This window comes from Xyrauchen texanus, chromosome 10, assembly GCF_025860055.1.
Source record: "Xyrauchen texanus isolate HMW12.3.18 chromosome 10, RBS_HiC_50CHRs, whole genome shotgun sequence".
Classification (NCBI taxonomy): Eukaryota; Metazoa; Chordata; class Actinopteri; order Cypriniformes; family Catostomidae; genus Xyrauchen; species Xyrauchen texanus.
In genome coordinates this window covers 2616162-2636741 of record NC_068285.1, presented here as the reverse complement: position 1 = coordinate 2636741, position 20580 = coordinate 2616162, and the positions used below count along the sequence as shown (strand labels likewise).

The window sequence follows — 20580 nt, the reverse complement described above, 5'->3', positions numbered from 1 at the left end:
GACAAAAGACAAATTATATTTACATGAACTCACACTGCACTTTATAAGCTTTAAAGGGGTAGTTCAGTGAAAGTGAATGGTTTACTCACCCTCATGTTGTGCCAAACCCATTAACATGTGGAACAGTAAATGAGATGTTTGGCCTCAGTCACTGAATCTTTTTCCCCATTAATGAAAGTGAATGTTGAATAAGATCATTTGTGTTCCACTGAAGAAAGACATACGGGTTTAGAACAACATGAGGCTGAGAAAATGATGACAGATTTGTAATTTTGGCTCAACCATCCCTTTAAGAGCATGAAACACCTGCTGCACCTTTAAATGTTGTTTGTCTCTTTCAGACTCCTCCTCCTCAGGTGCAAATGAATCTAGTAAAACAGGATCAATTTTGTGACAAGATCAGGAAATTACACGACGAGAGAAACAGAGAAAAAGTTTGACAGTTTTTGTTCCACTGAATCGTCTGAAACAATCAATAAGTTCATTGTGAAGTATTTTGTAGGTGATATTCTAGTCAGTAAAGAGGAACATCAACAGTTCTTGACAGGTGAGTACTGAACTGCTGCTAAACAAACCAAAACTCACAAGACAACAATAATAAACCTTTCAAACTATCAGCTACAGTAAGACATCTAACAGATATCTAAGTATTAATCACAGCAGAACAAACAGATACTGAGACTTTTGCTCTTTTATCTGAATTGTCAGTATGTGTTCAGTTTCTTTGGCACTGAAATGTTATTTCTTCTATTGACTTGAAACGTTGCTTTGTTTTCTTCTGTTGAGTCTTCTGATGTTTTCTCTTTATGCTGGTGTTTAACATGTCATAAAAGCTGACAGTCTGCAATTGAACCTCATTGATTCATTTCTAATGGAATATTCTAGAGGACAAATAAAAACAAATATGTGTCAGTATTGAACAAATAAACACGTCACAAATATAGATGATGTCCCGTTTGTTGACAGGTGTTCAGTGGACTGTTCAGATGATGTCATGGACTCCACAAAGGATCTCAGTGGACAGACAGACACAGGGAAGGTCAAGAGGTCAGAGGATTTCAGTGCTTTAATAAAATACACTGATAGATATTTCTGATATGCTGCACAACACTACAGTATAAAAACACTGAGGAGAAATGAGAACAGACTGGATTATCTCAAGTATAAACATGTGAAAACAGCTTTAGGGTAAAGTGAGATCAACAGTAAGATTAGAGTGAGATCGGTTTGATTCAGTCACAGACAGAACTGGAAAATCCTGTACAGTCAGTCGTATGTAGAAGGTGAAACTCAAATGTGTTTCTCTGAACATTTTTAGACACAAATACAGAATTTTCCTCAGATGAATGCAGAACAAACCATCAAACTCAAATGCACATTATTTTGGATTGGGGTCAAAGGTCATTTGTGTGTATGTTTCTGCTCTAAAAGTTAATTTGATTAATTAATTCATATTTGTGAAAACGTCTCGGGTTACACGTGTAACCCTTGTTCCCTGAAAAAAGCGGAACGAGATGCTGTGCTGCTAAGCGCTGCTAAGCGCTACGGGGAACAACTCTAACTGTGAACCGAGCTGAAATATTGTGTGAAACACGTCAATGAACATTGACCGGAATTTATAGCCTCGGCTGATGTAATCATTAGATGCACCTGCGGCCAGGCTATAAATGGATACATCACCAGGTGTCGTCAGATACTTCTTTTTGAAGAGCAGACCTGGGACGTCCCAGTGCGGCAAAGCAGCGCAGCATCTCGTTCCGCTTTTTTCAGGGAACAAGGGTTACACATGTAACCCGAGACGTTCCCTTTACAAAAAGCTTCACTCTGATGCTGCGCTGCTAAGCGCCATGGGGAACGCAATACCCACGCCGCCGCACTTGGGGCTGTCCGGACCCCTACGGTTGTGCAGTGTACTCACAAAAACGCGAGAGGTCTCAGACATGAGCTTGAGATGTCGACTCAAGGGCATAAGAGCCTGGAGTAGCATAAACATCTAAACCATTCAATTTTGATGAATGTGTGCGGAGAGGACCAGCCTGCCGCATCACAAACTTGTTCAGGCATGAGCTGAGATGTCGACTCAAGGGGATAAGAGCCCGGAGTAGCAAAGCATCTAACCCACAAAGTTCGATGAATGTGTGCGAAGAGAACTCGATCGCAACACAAACTTGTCATAAAAACTGATGAATGTGAGCGGAGAGGACCAGCCTGCCGCATCACAAACTTGTTCAGGCATGAGCTGAGATGTCGACTCAAGGGCATAAGAGCCTGGAGTAGCAAAGCATCTAACCCATAAAGTTTGATGAATGTGTGCGAAGAGAACCCTATCACATCACAAACTTGTTCAGGTATGAGCTGAGATGTCGACTCAAGGGCATAGGAGCCCGGAGTGCAGAACATCCAAACTAAAAAAGTCCAATGAATGTGTGCGGAGAGGACAACCTGCCGCATCACAAACTTGTTTAGGCATGAGCTGAGATGTCGACTCAAGGACATAAGAGTCCGGAGTAGCAAAGCATCTAGCCCATAAAGTTCAATGAATGTGTGCGAAGAGAACCCTATCGCAACACAAACTTGTCATAAAAACTGATGAATGTGAGCGGAGAGGACCAGCCTGCCGCATCACAAACTTGTCCAGACATGAGCTTGAGATGTCGACTCAAGGGCATAAGAGCCCGGAGTGCAGAACATCCAAACTAAAAATGTCCAATGAATGTGTGCGGAAAGGACAACCTGCCGCATCACAAACTTGCTGCAGAGGGAGACCTCTAGCCAAGGAGAGCCCTCTGGTAGAGTGTGTAGGGCCTTGCCCCACTGAAAATGGCAGCAGAGACAGCATAAAGCCTTTGTTCTATGATCAAAGGTGAGACTTTGAACTCCATTTCCCAGAATGCATCGCAACTGGACGGAAGTCCCGCCCATGGACTCCATCTCAGACGTCATTGGTCAAAAGCGGCCGATGACCGATGACGTCATCTTCTTAACAAAACCAGCGCGCACATTTGATATCGCTCTCTCTGCCGGCAGATTCGCTGTGCTCTAAAGGGACATAACTCTCTCTCTGCAGCTCCGCTGCGCTCTAAAGAGACATCTACATCAAGGAATCCCTCCTTCTGGACAAAGAAAGATCACGTTTTTCTAAACCTCACCATTTGGCCACGGTAGAGTAAGATTAACTTCGCTTTGTTCCAGTCGTGTAGTGTACAACCGGTTCACATCATCTTCACTGTTAAACAACAGTGAACGTATTAGAAAACGGAAAAGGCGACCAGCTTCCCTTCTCAATCGTTTTCCCACAACGTTGACTACCTCTCGCGCTTCTCGCGATCACCGGACCCGAGAAACAACGCAGAGACGCGTCTTTCCGCTGACGAGCGCAAGACAAAGGACCGAACCAGATTGCTTTCTCCTGACAACTCAATGCAACAGGAATCCAGCAGACAACCCTGCTGAAATCACACAGGATTTCACAAGTAAGGCTTGATATCTGGGCAGATTTAGTGTAGAAACTGTGACTTTTCTTATAAATCATATATATTTGATTGCTGAATGTTTTGATGTTTTTGTTTTCATTCGTATGTTAACCACGATTGTTGAATGTTAATGTTTTGTTTACACTGTACATTTAACTACGATCGTTGATTGCTGTTTGGAGTTATGAGATCATCATTTTTGGGGAAATGTTTATTTAGTGAGTGATCCGATTCAACGAGTCAATCGCGCTGTTACCAGCGTGTCTCCTCTGTTAAATTGCATGAACCCCTGTTTGTTCGTTCTCTCTCTCTCCCTCGCTCTCTCACACACGGAAATTCACGGAGCGAGCAGCACCGCGGTTTATGTATGAATCAGGCCGGTGTTTTCCCAAATTCTACCTCCTGTTTTGTTCAGTTCCTCTGTGTGTCTGCTCATTATCACCCGCACGTGGTATTAGCTCCATTGTGCTGGATCTGATCCAGCCATCTTGTTTTCCCTACACCTTCCCATAATCGTTGGCTCCGCCCTTTCCGGCCTAGCCCTCCATTTTGACTAGTTCCTCACGAGGAGTTTAGTCCGCCATTTTGTGTCTTGGTTACCGACTCGAGACACACATACACTAGCATATAGCTCCACCATTTAGTTTAGGATTTCCATTTTATGTTTTTGTATTATATTCATTTAGTATTGACAATGTTCATTATTGTTTGATTATAATAAATCTTATTATATTATAATAAGTATTCCTTGTTTGTTTGAATATTGTGTTGAAGCCAGCCTCTGCCACGTCAAGAACTCCAACATTACTTCAGTATTGTTAAATTGTTGTTGTTCGAAGCCAACTGTAACCAGATTACTGTTGGGTTCATATGCCACGATTTGACTAACGACTACCCTTTTTGATTATTTTGATTCTCGATCAGAATACTCCATCTGCATGGTAGAATTTTATGAGACTTGATCAGTCATTTACTATCATTTTTCTCTTATCAAAGAGTGGTGCCCCGAGGATAGAATTTGACGAACTAAATTCTATTATTTAATTTAAATCTTAATTAATAATTAATATAAATTAATTATTAATTTATATTTGATAGTAAAACTGATCTAACCAACCTTTGAGCCTACATAAATTGGTGCCCGTGTAACATTGATTCTAATCAATGCTCTTTTATTGTAATGATTGATGGTTGTCTGTGATGTGTTAATTATTGCTAATGAACACACCCGCTCCAAAATTGTGAGCCCTACATAATTGGTGCCCCGTGTGAGGCCGTGATATTTGTTGGCTTTCTCCAATATTTTTGCAGATAACTAAAAACAATTTTTTTGAAAGAGTAACCAGAGGTTCCCTCGTGGTTTCACTTTTCTCAGGAAGTCCAAAACTGCTAAGGCACAAGGCCATTTGTGGTTGTGAATTATTGCAAGTGTTGTGTTAATGGTTATTAGTTTGATACTAATTCATTACTCATCTTAATTAGATTTGTGTGAAAAATTCAGTCACTAGATACTAACAAAGTAATCTGATGTACTGACACAGTGATTTGTTAACATCTAATTAGCAGTTCAAGAAACGGCTAATAATACAAAGTTGCTCTTGAGTGACAGGTAAGTGGTCCCTCCCTGTGCATTCTCTTCTAGGGATAGCATCCGTGTTTTCCACAGAGCAACCGGTGTCGTCAATCGTCACCTTCGAAACTCAACTCAAGCATCACATTTTGGAACTCTCAAAGAGTTCCTATAGGGATCTACTGGACGTCATCCTCTCACCTGCCTAACCAGTGAGATGAATTCCCAGTCCCTATCAGCGTCCGGAGCTGAAGCTCCCGGTTCAAGTGAGGAAACCTCACTGTCCAACTGGGTCGCTGACCTCGTCCTTGTACCTAGAGAGTCAAGCAAGGAGCTTAACAGCTACACACAATCCCAGTGTGATGCTGAAATGGCCGCCGTGGTTGATGGTGGACACGATTCTCAAGGGAAGGTATCCACCATCCAGGAAGCAGTTGGCAGACTGTTCCTGCTCTACCACCACAAGGCCCAGTTGCAGATAGCAACACTCAAGGGTGAGGTAAGGACACTTACCACCCATGGGAGTCGGCTCGATTCACGCAATCGTGCCCTACACAGAGACCTCCAGACAACGAACACGATGCTGGAGGAGTGTGTAGGAAGACTCCAGTCGGCTAAAACAGATAGCCGAGAAGCCGCGGACGACAGAGTCCGGCAGGAAAGCCGAGACGCACGTGCTAAGGCTCAAGAAGTGCTCCGCTACTCCACCTCTGACAAGAGTGGGGCAGAGGACTCCGAGACCGGTACTACGGCGAAATACCCCACCCCTGGGTCAGGTAGTATTCGAAAACCGTGATCCCAACTCCCGGAGCTAGAGCGCATCCCTGTTCGGGACACGAGTCCACCACGGTACGGGGGCAAGACCCCGTTCCGGCAGTCCTCTTCTCAAACACCTGTCAGACCCCGCCCCAGCAGGGCGCCTCCCTCACCAGGAGGAGGAAGTGGTCTCACCCAACGCCATGGCAATGGGGGCAGGCACTGGTACTCATCCTCTGACGAGTCAGATGGACACCAGCGGGACAAAGACACAGGTCTGCGCATGCGCCAGCTTGACTCCTTTGCAAAGGACATAGAATGCTTCGACCCAGCAAGCCAAGATTCGAATGTCAAAGATTACCTCAGGGAAATCGAACATTGTCTTGCCGACTTGCCTCATGCTTCAGCGCGTGAGAAATTGAAGCTCATCTGGAAAACCACTTCCAGAAGTGTCCACGCTTTCATAGAGACTCAACCGCCGCACATTCGTAACAGTTACTCGAGGCTTTGTAGGGTTCTGAGCGAGGAATACTCTCCATACACTGATGAAACATCAGCCACCCTCAGCGCCATCCGCATCCAGCAGAAGCGTTTGGAGCCTCCCATTGAGTATTACAGGCGTTTAAGGAACGCATACTTCCAAGGAAGTAATGAGCCAGGCCTGGAAGAAGAACGAGGTTTCAGATCTCTCTTCCTCCATAATCTCCACCCCTCCGTGCGAACCCACGTTACACTAATGTGTAAGCAGGGTAAACAAACCATGCAGGAGGTTAGGAAGATGGCCCAGATGACATGGGAAACAGTCGTGCGTCCAACTGACAAACAAGACAACGATGTCAGAGTCCTGGACATCCAGTTCTCTGAGAGGGCAGACTTGGAGCTTGAGGGCAACGAATTGCCTCAACCCAGAGTACGCCGCAAAGCAGCAGTCCCTAAACGCATGCCCAACGCCCACAGGGGGTTGAAGGAACCAAGGGAATGACCACAAGGGTCAATCCCAGGTTCAGCAAGAGCCCCAAGAACGATATACCTTTCCAAAGAAAAGGAATGTCGGGTTTGAGAAGAACACCAGACATTGGAATGGAAACACAGGGAATCGTTCGGGGCCTCCCAAAGTGGATGATCTGGAGCAGAAGGTTAGCCTTCTCCAGAAACAACTAGCGGACGTGATGAAGCACCTCGATGCTTCTCGCCGTCCCCCCAAAGGGTCAGACAATGACCACAAGGGGGCCAATAGTGACAATCCACCGATATGACTAGTCCAGACCCTTCCCCCCTCGACTGCCAGAGTCTACTTCGTAGGCTGGGGGAAGAATACTGGGAAGACTCCAACACTCCCAGTGGCAGTCATGTCCAAAACCCATGCTTCGCGCATGACATTTTTGGGAGACCTTGTCAACAAGGTTAATGCCAGAGGCATATACACCTCAATGTTGGTAAGGAGATGTATAGACTTCCGTGCGTTACTGGACACTGGGTCTGAAATCAGCCTAAGGTGCAAGGAGACTTTAGCAAAAGTCGCCAGGGCAATGCTCTCCCTTGGTAAGCCATTGCACACAGAGCCCTGTGATGTGAGCCTTGTCAGCCACACACAAAACAGGCCCCTTTCCAAGTTCCTCCAGAAGGACATGGTATTTGAAAGGGAAGACCCGCAAGAGCAGGCTTTCAGAGAACCGAAGGCCAAGATCTGTTCAGCCCCTTTCCTCGTCTACCCAGACAAGGATTTGGAGATTCACATCAAGGCAAGCTTCTCCTCCCCCGGCCTCAGCGCCGCCCTGGCACAGAGGTATGACGAAGAGAACGGGAAAAATCCCCAAAGCTGCCTACAGACTGTGAAGCTGGGTCAACAACCGGGCGATGCAGACTTGAGAGTCATGCAGAAACGGAACCCGGTGATCAAGAAAATCCGACAGCAGTTGATGGAACCGCAGACACAAAAGTTCCTACCACCCTCTTTACAGGACTCAAAAGAGCTAAAAGCTCTCGGTCAGGTACAACAACACCTGAAACTTGAGAGAGTCCTTTTGATCCATGTTCCCCATGGCCCAGGTCCACCCTGGCGGGTCGTTCCGTCCAGCCTTAGGGGGGGTGATGCTGCTACATGCCCACAATGCTTCCTTTGGAGGTCACAGGAGCTACAAAGCTACTTACCACACCCTCCAACAGGTTGCATAATGGTCATTTATACTGGACCGTCCGGAAGATGTCAGTTTTGCAACCGCATACACTGCACATCAGTACGTGACCGATGTACGCAGACACCACTGTACAAGTGGGTCCAGTCAAACCAGACTGATCCCTTTGAACAGTCTGCACTCCAAAGGGGGGTGGACCCACCACAATAGTGTCCACCATAGTTAAGCGTATCATGCTTTATTCACAACATTAGCATGCACTAACACTAATACCACATTACCACAGGTAATGAAACTCCTGTTCCAACAAGGACAATTACAGGGTTTGGGAAAAACCCTGCCGGGTAACATACTCACTGTAAACATGCGTTCTGCTATTCTGAATAACAATTTGCATGCTCTGGATGCCTTGTCAGAAGTAATGAGATCAGACATAATGTGTGTATGTGGTAAGCAATCTAATGCATGACCTTGTGAGGGAAATCAGCACTTAAGTTAACAGCCTGAGTGGTGTAAGGATCCCATCCTACTTGGTTCTCCTTAACATGGCCGAACAAGTCCTTAGATCTGCCACTACCACCATTTGTGCAATCTTCTCATACATCTGGCATACAGCCTTGGCAGTGACAAATTAGGATTTGTCCTTTTCTTACCCATTACGAAGGAACAGAAACTAGGGTAGAAGGAGCTGGTAGTCGATGGCTGGTCAACACACCAGCCACCGAAGTCCCACTGTCATATGACCACCATGATACAGCCACTAAACTAAGGCTACCAAACTGTGTTCTAAATGGTTCCCCAAGGAACCACCGTGCACATTGACGATATTGTCCTCCATCTCAACGTCAACAAACATGATGCAGAAATTGAGATCATGGACGCATTTAGAGGTCACAACCTCACCATGACACCCTTCAACAGCAACTCCATGCTGAAGGGATGAAATTGGTAGTAAAGTTCAGTCTCAAACCGACTGGCTTGACCACTATATTTCCTAGTCATAAGCAAATCGTCATCGTACCAAGAACACTACATTGGTTTAAAGGCCCTCGGGCTCCTCCTTTAGCGGTTGGAACATCATGGACGGTATTGCACACATCCAAACACTACACACTAGACTGGATGCAATGACACTCGTTCCACAGCGTTGCAAACACCTGTCTACCCCTCTACCAAATCAAATCAAATCACTTTATTGTCACACTACCATGTACACAAGTGCAACAGTAGGTGAAATTCTTGTGTGCAGTTCCGAGCAACATAGCAGTCATGACAGTGATGAGACATATACCAATTACAATAAGCAACATACTTACACAAAACAATTTACAATGTACACATACTTACACAACACAATAATTATATACAATGTACAGTAAACAATACACACAATATACAATACAATAAGGAGTATATGAAATATATATATATGAAGTAGTATATTGTGGAGAATATGTTGACAGTCCAGTGTGAGATATAAGATGAATAATGTGCAGTACTAATTATTGATCGTGATAGATCAAGTGTTCAACAGTCTGACTGCTTGGGGAAAGAAGCTGTCATGTAGTCGGCTGGTGCGGGTCCTGATGCTGCGATACCGCCTGCCTGATGGTAGCAGTGAGAGCAGCCCATGACTCGGGTGGCTGGAGTCTCTGATGATCCTCCGAGCTTTTTTCACACACCGCCTAGTGTATATGTCCTGGAGGGAGGGAAGCTCACCTCCGATGATGTTCCTGGCAGTTCGCACCACCCTTTGCAGGGCTTTGCGGTTGTGGGCGGTGCTATTGCCGTACCAGGCAGTGATGCAGCCAGTCAGGATGCTCTCTACAGTGCTGGTGTAGAACCGTGTGAGGATGTGGTGGTTCATTCCAAACTTCCTCAGCCGTCTCAGGAAGAAGAGGCGCTGGTGAGCCTTCTTCACAACGGCCTCAGTGTGGACGGACCATGTGAGTTCTTCAGTGATGTGGACACTGACTCTGACACTGACTCTGACGTCAGCTCTGACGCTGACTCTCTCTACCGGTGCTCCATTGATGGTGATGGGGCTGTGTTCTCTGTCTTTCTTCCTGAAATCCACCACAAGCTCCTTGGTTTTACTGACGTTGAGGGAGAGGTTGTGCTCCTGACACCAGCATGTCAGAGTGTTCACCTCCTCTCTGTAGGCTCTTTCATCATTGTCAGTGATCAGACCTACTACCGTCGTATCGTCAGCAAACTTAATGAACTAATGAAACTAACTGTTCCTAACTTGTCCCAAGAACAGCCGTACTAACAGTAACAATCTCTTCCAGTTTCCTTTTCATAATCATTGAAAATTCAGGGATAACAAAGGGTTGTTGCAATGTTTGATGTGTTACCGATGCAAAAATGCTATGTTGTGATAAAGTTATATCAAAGTTATATTCTAACTAGGCTAAGTTATATTAGCCTAGTTAGAATTCATCTGCCCAGATGTTGTCTACTATGACTGCCCAGATGTCAAAAAAGTCTTTACAAACTGTTATACTTCTAGGAACTAAGCTCTTGCGAACTCAGGACACATGGACTGAACAACTTCCGGGTTGCTTTCATGGACTTGGGAACTGTTCAACTGTTGGTTTGCTCTCAAGGACTGTGGTAGGAACCCCAACCTTAAGACCAAAAAGGGGGGATGTAGGGCCTTGCCCCACTGAAAATGGCAGCAGAGACAGCATAAAGCCTTTGTTCTATGATCAAAGGTGAGACTTTGAACTCCATTTCCCAGAATGCATCGCAACCGGACGGAAGTCCCGCCCATGGACTCCATCTCAGACGTCATTGGTCAAAAGCGACCGATGACGTCATCATCTTAACAAAACCAGCGCGCACATTTGATATCGCTCTCTCTGCCAGCAGATTCGCTGTGCTCTAAAGGGACATAACTCTCTCTCTCTGCAGCTCCGCTGCGCTCTAAAGAGACATCTACACCAAGGAATCCCTCCTTCTGGACAAAGAAAGATCACGTTTTTCTAAACCTCACCATTTGGCCACGGTAGAGTAAGATTAACTTCGCTTTGTTCCAGTTGTGTAGTGTACAACCGTTCACATCATCTTCACTGTTAAACAACAGTGAACGATAGTAAAACGGAAAAGGCTGACCAGCTTCCCTTCTCAATCGTTTTCCCACAACGTTGACTACCTCTCGCTTCTCGCGATCACCGGACCCGAGAAACAACGCAGAGACGCCGTCTTTCCGCTGACGAGCGCAAGACAAAGGACCGAACCAGATTGCTTTCTCCTGACAACTCAATGCAACAGGAATCCAGCAGACAACCCTGCTGAAATCACACAGGATTTCACAAGTAAGGCTTGATATCTGGGCAGATTTAGTGTAGAAACTGTGACTTTTCTTATAAATCTAAATCATATATATTTGATTGCTGAATGTTTTGATGTTTTTGTTTTCATTTGTATGTTAACCACGATTGTTGAACGTTTAATGTTTTGTTTACACTGTACATTTAACTACGATCGTTGATTGCTGTTTGGAGTTATGAGATCATCATTTTTGGGGAAATGTTTATTTAGTGAGTGATCCGAATCAACGAGTCAATCGCGCTGTTACCAGCGTGTCTCCTCTGTTAAATTGCATGAACCCCTGTTTGTTCGCTCTCTCTCTCCTCGCTCTCTCACACACGGAAATTCACGGAGCGAGCAGCACCGTGGTTTATGTATGAATCAGGCCGGTGTTTTCCCAAATTCTCCCGCCTGTTTTGTTCAGTTCCTCTGTGTGTCTGCTCATTATCACCGCGACGTGGTATTAGCTCCATTGTGCTGGATCTGATCCAGCCATCTTGTTTTCCCTACACCTTCCCATAATCGTTGGCTCCGCCCTTTCCGGCCTAGCCCTCCATTTTGACTAGTTCCTCACGAGGAGTTTAGTCCGCCATTTTGTGTCTTGGTTACCGACTCGAGACACACATACACTAGCATATAGCTCCACCATTTAGTTTAGGATTTCCATTTTATGTTTTTGTATTATATTCATTTAGTATTGACAATGTTCATTATTGTTTGATTATAATAAATCTTATTATATTATAATAAGTATTCCTTGTTTGTTTGAATATTGTGTTGAAGCCAGCCACGTCAAGAACTCCAACATTACTTCAGTATTGATAAATTGTTGTTGTTCGAAGCCAACTGTAACCAGATTACTGTTGGGTTCATATGCCACGATTTGACTAACGACTACCCTTTTTGATTATTTTGATTCTCGATCAGAATACTCCATCTGCATGGTAGAATTTTATGAGACTTGATCAGTCATTTACTATCATTTTTCTCTTATCAAAGAGTGGTGCCCCGAGGATAGAATTTGACGAACTAAATTCTATTATTTAATTTAATTCTTAATTAATATAAATTAATTATTAATTTATATTTGATAGTAAAACTGATCTAACCAACCTTTGAGCCTACATAAATTGGTGCCCGTGTAACATTGATTCTAATCAGTGCTCTTTTATTGTAATGATTGATGGTTGTCTGTGATAAGTGTTAATTATTGCTAATGAACACACCCGCTCCAAAATTGTGAGCCCTACAAGTACGCCCTGAAACCTATTGGCGAAGCTTGACCGCGCGCCTCGTAGGCCTGGGCAATAATGAGGATGCCTCTTTCAGGTTTGCCACCAAGCCGTGGCAAACCGCAGTGGCCACATAGAACCTGGCAGTGGCGAGGCAAGTGCCCGCTGACAGTTCTTTCTACAGAAAATCCAGAACTGAAGCAAACTGGCAGTTAGCTGGTTCTGTAATAAGAACTTTAGTAGAAGGAAACGCATGCAGGCGATTTATGCTACTATGCTCAGCCCCTCCCGAGGGGAGGGGGAGGACTGGGTGACTCGGGAGAAGTAGAGGAGACATTGAGCTATCAACAGAGGCTAAGAGGTCCTCTTCTGCCCTGTAAAATCTACCCAGATCAGTTCCAAGTGGAGGGAGCCCTAGCACTTGAAATGGTCTCGATAATCTCAAGAGAAAACCCTGTGAACCTCATTTGGTACCCTTAGGGGCCAGACATGAAAGGTTTCACAATTCGGGCCAAGGATGAGAAGGTCCTCCCTGTTCGAATCGCCCAAGGCGAGCCGTCGAGGAGAGGAATTAGCTCCGAGAAACATTTCCTGTTCGGCCAGCTTAGCCATTAATAGGAGGCAAGACCCTTGCTGGTGAACATCGCCAAGACTCCCGGAGCAGAGAAACCGGGAAAGAAATGCATACAGACGCATTCTGGGTCATGTATGTGTCTTAACGTCCAGACCCAAGGGGGCTGGGTGATTTCAGGGAGAAGTAGAGGAGACATTAGCTATTCATAGAGGCTGAAGAGGTCCTCTTCTGCCCTAAGATCTCACCCAAACTTGTTCCAAGTGGAAAAAGCCCAGCATTTAAAAAGGTCTCGATAACCTCAGGAGAGAGCCCTGTGTCCCTCAGTTGGTACCCTTAGGCACCAAACATGAAAGATTCCACAATTCGGGGCAGGGATGAAATATTGCCCTGTGCCTGAGATAGAAGATCCTTCCTCTTCAGAATCGCCCAAGGCGAGCCGTCGAGGGAAGAGATTATCTCCGAGAACCAAGCCCTGTTCGGCCAGTGCGGTGCTATCAGTAAGAGGCAAAATCCCTTGCTGGCGAACTCTGGGCAACTACTACCTTAGGGTGGAGTTCTTAACTCCCCCGTTGGTATTTTCTGTCTGGACCGTAAATCTGTTCCCGTATACGGGCATCCAGGGATATAACTGACCTGAGTGACAGGCGCTTACCCTGGGCCCTAAGGAGAATCCGACGTGTCAGAAATACAGCTGACAGGAACGTGGGTCTCCTTGATGATTTATGTAAGAGGCTACCGCTGTATTGTCCACCCGCACCAAGACATGGCAGCATCAGGAGGAGGTATTTCAGGGCAGAAATACAGCCATCAACCCGAGACAGTGACTGTGACAACCAAGCTGACGACCCTCCTATCCCCTTAAGCTTGACGACCACTTAAGGCCGCTACCCCGCCCGTCAGGGAGGCATCTGTCGTTAGCAGCCTGCGACAACAAGACGCACCTAGAGTGGGACCCAAGGCAGAAAACCGGGGTCTGAACCACATAGAAAGGGAACGAAGCCTGAAGCGCGTAACCCTATTTAGCCCAGGGGTTTTGGCCCTTGGAAGAAATCCCCTGGCTTTTGGCCACAACAAAAACGGTCTCATGAGCAGAAGGTCCAGAGGGATCACCGTGGACGCGTTCGCCCTGAGACCTGGAAATCGTTGATACTGATAACAGTGCAACCTTGACCTAACCTGACTTTGCTCAGGGTGACCTGAATGGACTCAATCCTAGCGGAAGACAGTTGTGCCCGCATTGTGATTGAACTCCATACGATGCCCCGATAGACAGTGTTCTGAGTGGGAGAGAGGACGCTTTTCTTGGCATTGAGCCTCAACCCCAGAGAAACAGATGAGCTAAGACGATGTCCCTGTGCTGAACTGCCAGTTCCTGGAACTGCGCTAGGATCAGCCAGTTGTCTACATAATTCAGAATGAAGATGCCCCAGAGTCGCAAGGAGACAGCGCTAATTCATGCATTGTGAATGTGCGGGTAAAAAAGGCTAGGCTGAGTGAAAGAACCTGACCCTGGAAGACTTCGCCCCCGGAAGCGAACCTCAGGAACTTTCCATGTTGTGGCAGAACTTCTAAATGAAGTATAGAAGTGCGTCATAAGATCGATGGTGACCAGCCAAATGAGTTGTAGGGCTTGAGAAATGACCGTCTTGACAGGCATCATCTTGGACTTGAACACCCACGGGTAGTTCAAGCTTTAAGATCTAAGCCAGACGCCACCCCTCACCCTCCATGGGAAACGGGAAGTATTTAGTGTAATAACCTAACTCTCTCTTGAAGGGGAACACATACCATGGCCCCTTTAACCAGGAGATTGAGTTTTTTGTTTTTACATAAAAAGAAATCCGGTTTACGGTAGTGAGAACACGCCGTTGAAACACGGAAAAGCGGCGAGAGAATTAAATCCTGACGCCCTTATAAGACCCACAGAAAATAATATATCCGGCAGAAGTTTCCACGCTGCCAGGATCTCTGAGATGGGTATTATATTTTAACACTTCCTGTTGAGGAGTTGTCGAGTGTTTCGCGTCCTGAATAAAATGCAGGAACAGCTGAAAACACCCAATTTTGACGGAAGCCTCTGCAACCCGAAACACCAAGAGGTGGCGGGAATGGAGGGGCTTCGAGGGGGTACCGGGAGGGGTGAAGTAAAGCACGCGCCCCGTCCCGAGGGGAGCTACCCCCTAATCTAGGCGCAAGACCGTCAGGGTTTTCTCTTACTAGAAATGATAGCCCTGAGGTCTTGCTTCGGGGGCTGGCGAGGGCGGCGAGACTGTCCCGAATCCCTGGGAGGAGGAGCACGACTCGCCACGCTTCGCCTTTGAGCCTCCCTTCAGTCAGGACTGAGGCGGGTCTGAGGCTTGCTCGTCAAGCGCAGAACCCACACTCAGGTCGTCCAGGAGGTCAGCCTGGTACGCCTGTAAAACAGCATAGTGTGCAGAGCAGCACCAGCCTGACCTGCTGCTTGATAAGCCCTTCCCACTAAAGTGGAGGTTGTCCTACAAGGCTTTGAGGGGAGAGAGGGCTTCTTAAGTGATGATGCCAAGCCCGGCGAGAGAGAGCCCGCAAGCGTCTCTTCGACCGGCGGCATCACTGAATACCCCCGTGCCTCAGCACCCACGATAGTCGAATATAATGACGTCGAGGGTATGTGAACACGGGAAGAAAATATAAATATATTTTTTCTTTCTTTCTTTTTTAGAAATATATATATATATATATATATATATATATATATATATATATATATATATATATATATATATATATAATATTTTCTAAACAGAAGAGAAAAGAGAACAACGTTCACTGCACACTGCCTAACTGATTCTATCTCCTAACAGAGGAAAGAAAGTTTTGACAGGGTTTGTGAAACACACAGAAACGGAATCGCTCTGAAAAAAGAGTTTCTGATGACACCTGGTGACGTATCCATTTATAGCCTGGCCGCAGGTGCATCTAATGATTACATCAGCCGAGGCTATAAATTCCGGTCAATGTTCATTGACGTGTTTCACACAATATTTCAGCTCGGTTCACAGTTAGAGTTGTTCCCCGTAGCGCTTAGCAGCGCTTAACAGCGCAGCATCAAAGTGAAGCTTTTTGTAAAGGGAACAGTTTTTCAGAAAGCAGCACATTTCATTGTATAGTGTACATCAATTCTGTGCATTTATTGGAATGTAAATTTGAAAGTCTTCAGTCGTAGCTGAAAGTCTTTGCAGCTTTAGTGACATTCAGATCAGATCTGCTGTTTAATGTCATGTGCTCAAATATATCTTCATCAAATAAGCAAATGTGAAATTGAAATGTGAATAGGACATAAACATGACCAAACAGTTCCTGTGTGTAACATAACAATATGTATTTTAAAATGAATACATTAATATATTTGTGTCATTATTATTAACAATTGTGGGAAAAAAACAGTGTTTAATTGCTGTTGTGTTTTAGTGTCATTCATGGAGAATCTCCTGAATCCAGCTGTGTGTCCATGAAGAGTGACCAGTCAATGGATCCTCCACTTAAATTCAGTTCAGGAGCCCCTTGTGCTGATGTGAGGTGAGGACTCTCATGTTGACTGACAGTATGAACGTGTACACCACAGTCTGAGAGACAATTAGAAAGATTCCAGTGTAAAAATATGAATCTAAAAAAAATATGCAATTATAATAAAAAATAATGAGTCCTTCTACAGCTGATTGCTTTACTGTAACAGTTTAATTGGCATCTCTTCACAAGAGCTCATCTTTATACTGTACAGTAATATCATGTGAACATGACAGAGATGATCAGACATGACAAGAGATTGTACCTCAGGTTTATCACAGGACATACAGTCTTTATAGTATTATATTATAATTAACTAGATTTTTATTTCATTAAACATTTTGAATGTACTTGGATACAACAGCTAATAGGATGAATTTAAAATTATGCTTTAAAATCAATTTTACGTAATTTAAGCAACTATTTTCTAAATGGGGCCCCGGGTTGGTCGGTTGCTCGGGCATCAGAAATCGTAATCCCGCCCCTGCTTGTAATGTCCCGTTATGTCGTGTTTTGAAGCTCATTGTGTTCTGAATGATCAAATAAAACACACGTCCTCACTGCAGCTTCAGGATTTCTCAGTTCACTTAAAAATGAAAATTGTGTCATAATTCACTCACCCTCATGCAGAAGACACAAAAGCAGATGTTTTAATGAATATGGTGAGTGGTCTTGTTAATACAATGGCAGTGGAGAGTGACTCACTTTAAAACTTGAAATAAAAGTATAAATGTGTAATTTTTCAGTGTAAATCTTGACGTCTGTTGTGCATTCATGAGTGCTGCGAGAGATGTTTGTTCACAGCGGCTCGAGTGTTTATGTGAGAACTTATGTTGATGTTAGTGACATTGCAAGTTCTCATGTGAAATATAATATATAAGACACATCATTAAATGTGTTTTATTGCACTGGATGTTGAAATTTTGTTTTTCAGATTACTAAAAAAAACACATGAAATAAACTCTGTTTAATTGCTGTTTTAGTGTCATTCATGGAAAATCTCCTGAACCCAGCTGTGTGTCCATGAAGAGTGACCGGTCAGTGGAACAACCAGTTAACTTCAGTTCAGGAGAGTCTTTGATCAACTACAGAAACAAACAGGATGAATCAGAGTCAACTGCTGGGAAAGTGCCATTGGACTCCATTTTTGAGGTGTGTGTGTGAGAGAGAGAGAGAGACCACCCACACACACCACTTTAAGACCCTAACCCTAAGCTTCACACTCATCTTAATAACACTCTCACACTCATTAATTCAAGACAACTAAAGCACAAATAAAATGAGTGGTGATTCTTGTCCACTGATCCTTCAGTTCTTGTCTGTTACTGAATGAAGTTTGTTATTTGAATGTTCACTGATTTCAGGAACTTGAGCACAAAATCATCTCTCTGATGAAGAAAGAACTGAAGAGTATCAAGAGACTACTGATCTCAGATTCCCCAGCATGCTATGAGAGTGAGGAGGAGGATGATGAAGGTCAGAGCAGCATCAGAGAGGGGTTTCTGAAGATCACACTGCACGTCCTGAAGAAGATGAAGCAGACAGACCTCGCTAACAAACTTCACACCAGTAAGAGCTTGCACTCACGTCACTATTACATCAAGTCACCTTCAGAGGAAACACACAGTGTCTGGATTCACTCAATATTAGTGAAAGAAAATAAACTTAATGTCTAATGACCATTAAACATCAACATCAATTATAATTCCCATTTCTTTTCCTCTTTACATCAGAACTGATTTCTGTGCATCAACAAAAACTCAAAACAAAACTAAAAGAGAAATTCCAGAGAATTACTGAAGGAATGTCAAATCAAAGCAGCTCAACACTTGTGAATGAGATCTACACAGAGCTGTACATCACAGAGGGAGGGAGTGCAGAGATCAATAATGAACATGAGGTGAGACATATTGAGACAGCATCCAGGAGAGCAGAGACACAGGAAACACCAATCAAATGCAATGACATCTTTAAAGCCTTACCTGGACAACACAAAGCCATCAGAACTGTGCTGACTAAAGGAGTTGCTGGAATTGGAAAAACTGTCTCTGTGCAGAAGTTCATTGTGGACTGGACTGAAGGAAAAGCAAATCAGGATGTCCACTTCATATTTCCACTTCCTTTCAGAGAGCTCAATCTGATGAAGCACAAAAATATCAGTTTGATGGATCTTCTTCATCAGTTTTTCACAGATACAAAAGAACTGAGATCAACATTCCTTGATGACTACAAAGTCATTTTCATTTTTGATGGTCTTGATGAGTGTCGACTTCCTCTAGATTTCCAGAACAATGATATTTTGTGTGATGTGACAGAATCGGCCTCAGTGGATGTGCTGCTGACCAACCTCATCAAGGGGAATCTGCTTCCTTCTGCTCTGCTCTGGATCACCTCTCGACCAGCAGCAGCCAATCAGATTCCTCCTGAGTGTGTTGACCAGCTCACAGATGTACGAGGCTTCAATGACCTTCAGAAGGACGAGTATTTGAGGAAGAGAATAAAAGATGATCATCTTGCCAACAGAATCATCACACACATGAAATCATCAAGAAGCCTGTACATCATGTGTCACATACCAGTCTTCTGTTGGATTTCAGCCACTGTTCTCCAGAGACTGTTGAGTGAAGCAGAGAGTGCAGAGATCCCCAAGACTCTCACTCAAATGTTCACACACTTCCTGATCTTTCAGAGCAAACTGAAGAGCCAGAAGTATGATGGGAAATGTGAGGTGGATCTTCAGCAGGCTAGAGAGAGGATTCTGTCTCTGGGAAAACTGGCTTTTCAACAGCTGGAAAAAGGGAACCTGATCTTCTATGAGGAGGACCTGAGAGAGTGTGGCATTGATGTCAGAGAAGCATCAGTGTACTCGGGAGTTTGTACCCAAATCTTCAGAGAGGAGTTTGGACTGCACCTGGGGAAGGTGTTCAGCTTTGTGCATCTGAGCGTTCAGGAGTTTCTCGCTGCTTTATTCAAGTTTCTGAAAAGTAAGTCAAGAATGAGTGATTTCCTGAAGAGTGAAGTGGACAAGGCCTTACAGAGTGAGAACGGACACCTGGACCTTTTCATTCAATTCCTTCTGGGTCTCTCACTGAAGTCCAATCAGACAATTTTACGAGACCTACTGACACAGACACGAAGCAGCTCTGAGAGCAAACAGGAAATAGTTGAGTACATTAAGATGAAGATCAGGGAGAATCCCTCTCCAGAGAAATCCATCAATCTGTTCCACTGTCTGAATGAACTCAATGATCATTCTCTAGTGCAGGAAGTACAAACATACGTGAACAGAAGAGATATCAATCGTCTCTCTGGAGTCCGTCTCTCTCCTGCTCAGTGGTCAGCTCTGGTGTTTGTGTTGCTGAACTCAGAAGAGGAGCTGGATCAGTTTAATCTGAGGAAATATGATCCATCACATGAATGTCTTCTGAGGCTGCTGCCGGTGATCAAAGCATCCAGAAAAGCTGAGTGAGTAATTTAGTGTTTTAATCTCACTTTATTGTAATTAAATAGCAGAGGTTAGATTTTAATGTATTTTGTTAGACTAAAAACAACCCCTTATACTATTTTGATGTTTGTTTGGTTTAATGTTTAATTTTTTTACCTTCATTTTAAACAGACATTGAAGCCAAATGGAATCAAAATGTTTAATGCAAAGTAAATAATCTAGTTTAATATAACAAAAGCATGTTTTCTACAGTTTTACACTAAATAAATATTAAACGATAGTTAATAATTTTATTTATGCTTCCACATATAATAATACACATCAGCCTAATAAATAAATCATAATTTACCTGCATATATTTTTACTAAAACATTTCTTGAATGAACGTAATGTGCAAAACGTCTAGGTTACGTATTTAACCTCCATTCCTTGATGGAGGGAACGAGACATCTTGATGGAGGGAATGAGACATCATGTCGAAGAAGCGACACTAGGGGTCTCTCTTGAGCGCCGAATATGCCTCTGATGCATGAAAAA

General features: G+C 44.2%; 1 protein-coding gene across 8 annotated transcripts in view; it reads left to right on the top strand.

The window, feature by feature from the left end:
• Window positions 1-20580, top strand: part of LOC127650627 (NACHT, LRR and PYD domains-containing protein 3-like) — a 710662-nt gene that overhangs the window by 187397 nt on the left and 502685 nt on the right. Inside the window, exons 1-4 of one of the 8 annotated variants that reach the window (XM_052136159.1) lie at window positions 392-547; window positions 967-1047; window positions 16503-16610; window positions 17582-17750. The exons of 4 other annotated variants lie outside the window; for them this stretch is intronic. In XM_052136159.1, coding sequence (XP_051992119.1) covers window positions 995-1047; window positions 16503-16610; window positions 17582-17750 — 330 coding nt within the window. In that variant the 5' untranslated portion in view covers window positions 392-547; window positions 967-994. Of the gene's footprint in view, window positions 1-391; window positions 548-966; window positions 1048-16502; window positions 16611-17581; window positions 17751-18331; window positions 20064-20580 lie in introns of those variants that run through there. 3 more of the 8 variants (XM_052136158.1, XM_052136170.1, XM_052136167.1) reach the window with 3 other exon arrangements.